At 38.0% G+C, this 9107-nt stretch overlaps 2 protein-coding genes across 13 annotated transcripts in view; one reads left to right on the plus strand and one right to left on the minus strand.

Moving 5' to 3' along the window:
• Nucleotides 1-3828, plus strand: part of camta1a (calmodulin binding transcription activator 1a) — a 277539-nt gene extending 273711 nt beyond the window's left edge. For all 12 annotated transcript variants that reach the window (XM_040007840.1, XM_040007835.1, XM_040007836.1 and 9 more), the window contains one exon: nucleotides 51-3828. In XM_040007840.1, the coding sequence (XP_039863774.1) occupies nucleotides 51-83 (33 nt within the window). In that variant the 3' untranslated portion in view covers nucleotides 84-3828. The remainder of the gene's footprint in view (nucleotides 1-50) is intronic.
• Nucleotides 3829-5038: 1210 nt separating this feature from the next.
• Nucleotides 5039-8883, minus strand: LOC120719021 (urotensin-2-like). Its single transcript, XM_040007853.1, has 4 exons — nucleotides 6917-8883; nucleotides 6450-6560; nucleotides 5904-5947; nucleotides 5039-5809 (listed from the first exon to the last, which is right to left on the minus strand). Exons 1-4 carry the CDS (start codon nucleotides 7020-7022, stop codon nucleotides 5696-5698), a joined length of 375 nt encoding a protein of 124 aa, XP_039863787.1. The 5' UTR covers nucleotides 7023-8883; the 3' UTR covers nucleotides 5039-5695.
• Nucleotides 8884-9107: the final 224 nt, after the last annotated feature.

Genomic DNA, 9107 nt, shown 5'->3' on the forward strand with positions numbered 1-9107 from the left:
AAATCATGGCTGTTGCATTCATGGACACTTTGTTTTTTTCTGTGTTCCAGGGTGAAAGAATTGAAAAGGGCCAGGGAACATGAGACCCCTCAGAAGAGCTCCCTTGCGATGTGACATCACTCTCCTGACTCCTCTTTTCTTTTTTGTTTGTACCCGAGACATTTTACAAGAGAAACTGACAGAAAAAAAAAAAAGAAACACCACCAATGCAAGCACTGCAATTATTACTACTACTGCAGTGTTACTGGTTCAACTGCGATTACATATACAACAGCATTTTTTTCACATATCTATTCTTTCCACTGACTTGATTTTGGTTGGAGAGTGGCAACTTCTACAGGATTATAAACTAAAAGGGTAGGGGTGGGGGTGCAGAACATTAGCTTCTTGGCATTTTTTGCACTTTTTCATGGATTGCTTTGTCTTTTTTTGAATATGAAGAGGATTTGGACAGTGAAGGAAGTAAACGCGGGACAAGAGGTGTAAACTGTGGCTGCTGCAGAAGATCTCAGAGGACAGAGAGACCATGCCGAAATACTCTGAGCTCTAATTGTATTTCATAATTTTTTAAGTGACCAATCAATTCATTTGAAGAAGGGATTTTTTTTACCAAATATATTAATAACCCACACGCCCACTTCTATCCACTGCTGTAGATTAATATTCAGCTTAGCTCAACAATTCCTCCTGTCCCACTGTGCTCTACCCCACCAGTCTACCCACACAGGTGGAGCTACAAATGAATGTAGTTGGGGGTTTACCATACTGAAGCAGATGGGGGATCAAATATTTGTTTTAAGATTTCTTTAAAAAAAAACAACTATGCTTTATCATATATATATTGTCACTTTATTACTTGAATTGTTCCACACTGTCCAATGTATTTCTTCCATCATGTCCAATGTATTGGTGATCTGTATCTTCAGGCTATATGTTGTTAAATCCTACCAAGAAAAAAATGCATGACTTCTTGGCAAGAAAAGTCTTTGCTTGTGTGCTTTGGTCTAGTCTTTCAGCCTATCCTCTGGTTTTGGTTTTGTTTCCACTCTACTGGTCCACATATCTGTACTCTTCTCTATGAATTCCAACATTTCATTGATGAAGCTATCCCTGTATTGTCTGATTTCTTTGTATTTCATTTTGGTTTGCCTCGTTGGTTTGATTGCTTCTTCGAAACCTACAAAGTGGAAAAAAACCTGGCTTATTTTGTGTTGTAATGGTTATGGTCATGCAGGTTATTACTGTTTTTTTGAAGTGAACTTCAGAGCCTGTGAAGGTTTTTGAGGGGAAGATCACATACATTGCCTTGACGTCTTAGAGATTCTTTGAGGGGTCCCTAAGCTTGTCCCAAAATAGGGGTTTGACAAATCCATATTTTTGACAATTGAGCGATTTCTGTATATAAAGAAGGCTGAAAGTACGTAGGGATTAAAAAAAAAACATGTACCCAAGGGGGATTGTATTTTAGAAATATATTATTTTATTCATTAAAATGGGTCAAAAACAGGTAAGAGACAAAAACAGAATATTTGTATAGTTTCGTTTGAATGCCTAAGAAGTATGGTTGTATTGTTTGTATATAGTGTAAATACCTGGGATAAAAATGAGCTATGTGCATGAAAAGTATGAACAGAGTCAAAAGGGAAAAAAACAACAAAAGCAGTAGTGGCTATGCTCTGTAAAATTAAAACTATTTCACTATTAGAGTATTTTATTTTATTTTGATTGTTCTTGAGAAGAACATTTTGCTAAAGCATGATATTATTGCAATATGAAAAAATAAAAAATACTGTATTTAGTGTTAGGAGAAGTCTTCAAAATTATCTTAAAACAAGTATGGTTGTGTTTATTTTATTTTATTTTCATTTCTTTCTTTTGGGCTACCAAGAACCTTTTGCCAATGGTGCCAAGGTATGTGAATGCTATATAGCTTAAGAAGAAAATTAAGTTAATTTTTGCAGAACAGATAATCATCCAGTGAAATACACACTAGCACTGAAGATCATCACATCAAAACTGGCAGAGGATCGCAAAAACGTTAAGGTACACAGTTTGCAAAGAAAGTCATATTCGTGCTGAAAGCATTTAAGTCTGTCACGCGTGCACCATTTCTACAGATAAATAGAGCATTTATCAATCACCGAACACACCGTAACAAAGTTGAGTTACTTTTTTTGTTGTCATTGCAAATGGAATGTGCTGATTTCTCATTGCTGAGGTATTATCTGATCTTTAAGATTGTAAATGGCAGCCTTGCCCGTGGTGGACATATAAAACAATTCACATTGTTACTCTGTCCCTGAAAAAGATGGGAGTAAACATGCAAACTTTAATTTACAATGTGCTGCATCGACCGACACTTGGAGAATTCAGAGTTGTTCCTCGTAGTCGAGTAGTGACGGGTGTTTCTCTGTACGGTGTTTCGGTTAAAAGCACTGGATCAAGGCTGCCAGAGTCTAAATGTATATGTTGTATTCCATGTCAGAAAAACGCGTTTAGTTAAAAACCACATGTAGCATTATGTCCATGACCACATTTCTTTGCCAAGCAGCTGAAAACAAGTTTGCAAAATGAACTGTGCCAGCAGTCAAAGGTGCTAAAATGATTCTAAACAGAAGGATGGCACTGAAAGTAGTCACTGTCCTCACTACAGAGTCCAAACAACTGCAGAAACTAAAGTGCAAACCAGTGCACTAGTGCCATTTGTAATTATGAAAGATAAGATGCATTTTGTGCATCGGGTTATTTATAAAATGACAGTATAGCAGAGAAAATGTAATTGGGATGGAGGAACAATTTGAGAGATAACAACAGTAAAGCTGCTGGTTCAGAGGTGCCTGTTGGCTGCTGTTTAATCCCTATTATATATTACCACCATAAAGTCTATCCTGTATCCAAGTATTGATACGTGATTATTCAGCCAAGTGCCACTGGAAAACTTGAGTTTTGTTTAGTGAACTGTTGTCATGTTTGTTAAATTATAATTAAGCCAAATGTGTATTTTTCCAATTTATTTACTTGAGTCACTGTTTTTTTAATTGTTTGTTTTTCGCTGTTGTTTTTCCAGTCACCTGATATGTAAACGTAATTTCCAGAGTGTTTATGTAGGAAGTGCCTATATTCATATCCTAAAAACAGTAATCCAGTTTCAGAATACTTGCATTGTATCTGAGGGTGATGTGAGAGAACGCGGTCACCCACAGACAGTGCTCTATCTTCCACATAAATACACACGATCGCCACTGTTATACCATTCCACTCACCAAAGCCACAATTATATGCCTGCACACAACACTTATAATACAGCACTCAAGCTTGTCAACATGCTAGCTTTTTTCTTTCTTTGTTTTTGTCTTCTTTTCCATTTTTTGTTGGAACAGCTTGTTAAAAACCACATTTAGAAATGCCACTACTGGAGTTTGTTGCCTTGCATTCATCCTCTAGTCTGTGGTTAGAATGCGTAGCCAATGCAATGTTGCGGCAAAAAGGAGAAGGATTTATTATGCTTGCATGGGTAAAATAGTTAACTGGGTGACAGAAGTGCACCTAAAGCATGCTTATTTTCCTAGAATCGGTAGTCAGATAGACTTGTTAAAGGACTTACTGTTCTGTAAAGCAATGAACATTGGTTTGAGGTGTCACAGAACTCAGAAAGACAGAGGGCACGTGACTGAAGGGCAAACCTACTAATTGAGCCAGTGATCAATACTCAGTAGCTACTGATGATTTCATGGCAAAGCATGAGGACGGGATTGTTTTTAGACAAGCTCTAACTTTTTGTTTTGTTTTTCTTTTTTAAAATCCTTTTTAATCAGTAGATTCCCAACTTCAAATAAGACAAAAGGACAAGGGTAGAGACGTTGTGACAGTATATATAGCAACTAAGTGACACACGGTACACACAAACACACGCACAAGACACTGCACAGCACACATGCTGACATGTCAGGTGTCAATTTCACTTGTACATTGAGTGGTGAAGGCAGCATTGTTATTATTTATTTATTTATTTTTACCCAGACTGAGGGACTGGTTCACCTCCCTTCTGTATTTTACTCAGGGTGCCAAAACGGGGAGGAGGAAACAGAGCAGGACATGTGATTCACAGCAAGAGAAGCTGAAATTCAAAACCCCTTCTAGCAGACAAACAGGTTCAACAGTGCAAGAGTGAAATCTTTAACACGGCTTGCTGTAGTGTATGAACAGTTTCCTCAAAATAACCTCAGTACACACAGTACTAGAGCCCTGAAATGATGGTTGTTTATGTATATGTCTTTAAGATAAATGATTTGACGCTTTTTCGTAGAAAGCTGTCATATTATTGTGTAACTTTGGCCACTTCTTTAGGCCTTTATAATTCATTTAGGTGACAGTGTAGAGGGTATTTATGATTAAGAGTGTAGCTGTATGAAAAGCTTAAATCTTGTTTTTACTGCCATTTGTGAATGGGACGGCAGGTTAGCTGACAGTATTACTAATTTCGAGATGTTCTGTGAATTGACCTGAGAATCTGCCTTTCCTCCTCTTCTTTTTCCGAAGCACCCCAACCAGAGAAAGGTAGGCACATCAGGACAACAGAACACAAACAGATTTACAGTATATTCCACTTGTTGACACAGAGCAATAAAGAACTATTTTGTGGAGACCTTATAGACCTAGCAAAGTTTAAAATGATTGGACACATGTAGTCGACTTACTCTTATGCAAATGCCAGTATTGCAAGACAAGCATTCAGTAGTTTATGGACAGCAATTATATGGCACCCTTTACCGAACTGCACGTTTTCATCAATTCCAAACTGAGAAGAAAAAAAAAGGCCCTGCTTTGATAGAAAGCCATGGGTCCTCGACACTTTGCATGTGAACTAGTGTTAGATCTATTTTCCTCTCCTCTATAGCTGTCTTTCTCTCTGTCTTTCCCTGTTATGTGACCCAATTTTTCTCCGCTCCCAACCCCTATCTTTAAAAGTTTCATGTCCTCTTGGTTCTCCTAATGTGTTTTGCTTTCCTCCTTTTTCTCCCCTTCTCTTGTTTGTAAGTTTTATTTTTGTAATTGTGCATGTACAAGCGTCACTGACTCGATGGATATGTTTAAAAAAAAAAAAAAAAAAAAGAGATTTCAGCTGCTGAAGCCATGCAAAACGTTTTGAATTGCCCTTAAAATATGGAAGATGTTTTCTGAATGCTTTATATTCTTTCTGCTGTAAAATAATAAAAAAAGGAAAAAATGAAGAAAACTCGAGAACCAACTTTGCAAAGTCTTTTTGTTTCCTTTTTCTTAATTTACGGAAGGCATAGTGGGTTCACCTTTTACCAAGAAAAGACATATACATGATTTATTTACAATATTTTTTATTTCTGTTCAACGAACAGTGCTATATAATCTTTGACTTTCACGTCTAAAAGAAATTTAGCCATACATTGGACAACCAATGACTTTATATGTGCATTTCACAGTTCTAACTAAACCCTAATAAATCATCTTAAAGCCCCTTAGCAATATGTTTCAATCACAGATGGGGCATTTTGTGTGTGTCTGTGTGCGCGTGTGAGGGTGTGCGACTGCACATGCGCTTTATGCATGTGAGGTATTTCTTATTTATTTTGGCTGCATGTGCCAGTGTGAGTGTAAGATGTTTGATTATTTTTTTTCTTTCAGTGCAAGCCCTGCCTCGTGCCTGTTTTCAGTCACTGTTTTAGACACAGTACTTCCAGAAACACTCTGAATTCCCTCCTCTCTTCCTGAACTGTTTCCGGATGCCCAGCACATGGCTGAAAGGATTTAGGAGACTTTGTTTCTCCAACAGGACCTGAAAGACAAGATAAAGCGATTTAGTGAATTATTCACAGGGTGTTGCTCACATTACTTTGATGTTTTAGGAATAACATTCACTGAAAACCTACCTCTCTTTTGAGCCCCCTAGGAAGCAGACCTGTTGTTCTGACACCTGAGAGAAAAGGAAACATGGTAAACATATGCTGATAGCTTAGCTGTGTTTCTGGGAATGTCAGTAGAGTTCATTTAAAACAGATGTACTGTACTTTTTCTACTCTTATGATGATGGTTGCTAACCTTAGACACGGCCATGGTTTGTATGTGCAAGTAATTCCTGTGACCCTAAAGTTTAGGCCCTGTGTGCTCAATGTCAGACTATTTTTTCTGCTCTTAGATCTGCATGATGTGAAAAAAGGGGATCTCATAAAAGTACATAGATATGTTCATTTGGTTATCTCAGGCACTCGCCTCTGTTTGAAAGGGGCAAAGCTACTCTAGCAGAACACAGCATATGAAGTATATGAAGCTCAAAATGTGCAAATGAGCTTTAAAAATAAGTAGTGCTTTAGTAAGCATATTACTATGTAACTGTGTATGAATCCACATCTAAAGCACACTCTTTTCTGCAAAATTATGTCATGTAAAGTCACGTTTGGTCAATGCACGTTTCTTACCATCTCTGTTGATCTCGCCAGATATTAGAGTGGAATATCTAGGGCCTGTACCATCCTGCTCAGAGAGAGGCAGATCATCCAGACTGCTGATTCCTCGGTCCTCCGCTGATACTGAGGAGAACCAAACAAGCCCACACAGTTGGTAGGAACACCATTGAGAGGTACGGATTCGTGCTGTGAACATTTTGTAATCTAATTCTCACTGGTAATCACAATAAAGCATTCGAAATAATTGAACAAAAACTCAATCTCCTCTCTGATGGCAGAACTTTGGCATGTGAACTTTGGCAGAGCAATCATTGTTCAACACTGCAGCTCTAAAGTAATTACTTCAAGGCCCCAGGACATGACTAGCTTGCCATTAATCGTTGCAAATTATGTTTTATTACTAAAAATGCTAATCAAGGGACTGACACAGGGAATTACTTTGTATAACAGCTATAATAAAGATATTACTTTCCACTCACCAGGTCCTGGATATGGCATCTCAGCAGATTCTGTAATGGGGTGGGCCAGCAGTGGGCTTGAGGCCACAAGCACAAAGGCCCAGGAGAGAAGATGGTTACACTTCATCAGTGCTGATGGAAGTGGCTCTGATTTGCACAGAGGGTGAAAAGGAGAAATCTACGTGCTCTGCTGATCCTAACGGTGTTATATAGTTGAAGCTGTAGCCTAACCCCTTCCCACCCACTTCCTGCATGATGCACAGCAGACACAGACCTTTTCTTGCTGCCACGGACGACAACATCATCCAGAGTCGCACTCTTGTGATAAATCAACAGGTGACTTATAGTCTCAATAAAAAAAAGATGTGAGTTGGCCCATTCTTCAAGGGCATAGTCATATTTTACCTGCTCTTAAGGTTGATTGAATGTTTTTTTACTGACTTTGTAAAAGGTATCGAGGCAGGTGTTTAAGATGTCACGTCAGTGTAATCCCACGAGGGAGCAGATGGAGAAACAGGGCAGACAAATGACTAATATTTTTATACTACTAGTTCATTAAACTCTTGGACCATTTGAATCCTCTGGCTGTATCTCTGCAAACAAAGCCCAGCAAACCCCTAATAAATCTGTAATTATTTAGAGAGGTGGAGTGGACATGTTAAAATGTTGAGGGCCATGTTGTCTATAAGCCGTCTGACATTTTAAGACAACAAGAAAATGCTTCCATGGACCACTGAATCAGACTGATTGATGCATTTTATTTAGAAGCCTGGCGGTTTTAAGCTTTTATATCTGTGCTTTCACGTCTTAGTCATGCAGTAAAACGAAACTTTACGAGTACACCAAGCATCACTGCTCAGCCTAACAGAGGCTTTGCTATTGAGTATGAGATGGGTGATGGGGGGGGGGCGCAGTTATTTACAAAGTCATATTTTGCACCTCTCTGTGTAATTTGTATATTTATTAGATGTATGACGTCAGCGTTCAGTCCCTGATAATGAGAGCCAATGAAGCAACAGTGACATTTTATTTTATGCTTTGCATGCCAGACACTCCATTAGGTGTTGCTATATATCATGAAATGCAATTAAAATTTATATTCTGAATTAGTCGAGGCCAGTGTGCCAATTCCAAGTTATTTCAGCATCTATAATAGACTATGGCTCCCCCAAACTTGATGTTTTTCCTACTCTATGCAGTCCTTTTGACAATTTAATCAAGAATTTCCTCCAGGCATCAGTGTTTTTAGGAAAACATTTTTAATTGCATTTTATAATAGCATTTTTAATGCAGTGTCGCCTGATCGCCATATTCACTAAATCTTTGAATGATATTATGTACTGTAGATGGTGAGATATTCAAAATCTTTCCAACTTTACATTGAGGAACATTACTCTCAAAGTTTTCCACAATTTTTAGATGCAGTTTTTGTTTTTCGCAGATTGGTGAACTTCTGCCCATCTTTACTTCCCAGATACTCTGCCTCTTTAAGATGCTCTTTTTATGTCTAATCATGTTACTGACCTGTTTCCAGTTCAGAATGTTTGTCCAGTTGCTTCTTTTTAATACCACTGACCTTTTAAGCCTTTTTTTAGCCTTCTTCCAACTTTTTTCAGACATGTTGTGGCCATCAATTGCAAAATGAGCTATAAAATTTTCATAAATCAGTAAAATGTGTCTGTTTACACATTTTTATGTTCTGGTGTGAATAAAATATGAATTTCTAAGATGTGCAAAAATGATGTTTGGTTTATTCACATTTTACACAGCATCACAACTTTTGGAAATTGAGATTGTACTAAAGTTTATTTGAAGCATGTATAAGATTTTATCTGGCTGAATTAGACAACTGAAATTTCTCAGTAAATCACATGATAGGGTTGGGCTGGTTTCTCTGTGGGTTCACCCAAAACCTTGGCTGATTGTGATCCACACCCGTTTTCACACCGTGGCTCGTGTGATTAGAGGATCAATAGGGGGTCCACAACCCTCCCATGGGGCTTAAAATCTGGGAAAAAAAGACTCAAACTCTTTCATGGCATGCATTTTTAATTTCTCTTTGCTATTTGGGCTGATTGGGCAAAATTTAGTATTGTGCTCTAGACAACCCAAAATGTGATGTCTACACACCAGGTCCTAGGAGGTTAAGACTACGATGACCTGGATGACTGAGAACCTTTACAGACACAACTGAAAATTCCATCTCTCCATC

The sequence above is a fragment of the Simochromis diagramma genome, unplaced genomic scaffold, assembly GCF_900408965.1.
Source record: "Simochromis diagramma unplaced genomic scaffold, fSimDia1.1 OVJJ01000545.1, whole genome shotgun sequence".
NCBI lineage: Eukaryota > Metazoa > Chordata > Actinopteri > Cichliformes > Cichlidae > Simochromis > Simochromis diagramma.

Coding starts and splice junctions, on each gene's coding strand:
- LOC120719021 (XM_040007853.1), bottom strand. CDS start 7,022: ATGAAGTGTAACCATCTTCTCTCCTGGGCCTTTGTGCTTGTGGCCTCA. Junction 5,948..6,449: donor TGGCGAGATCAACAGAGATG/GTAAGAAACGTG, acceptor CTTTTCTCTCAG/GTGTCAGAACAACAGGTCTG. Junction 5,810..5,903: donor CTAGGGGGCTCAAAAGAGAG/GTAGGTTTTCAG, acceptor CTTGTCTTTCAG/GTCCTGTTGGAGAAACAAAG.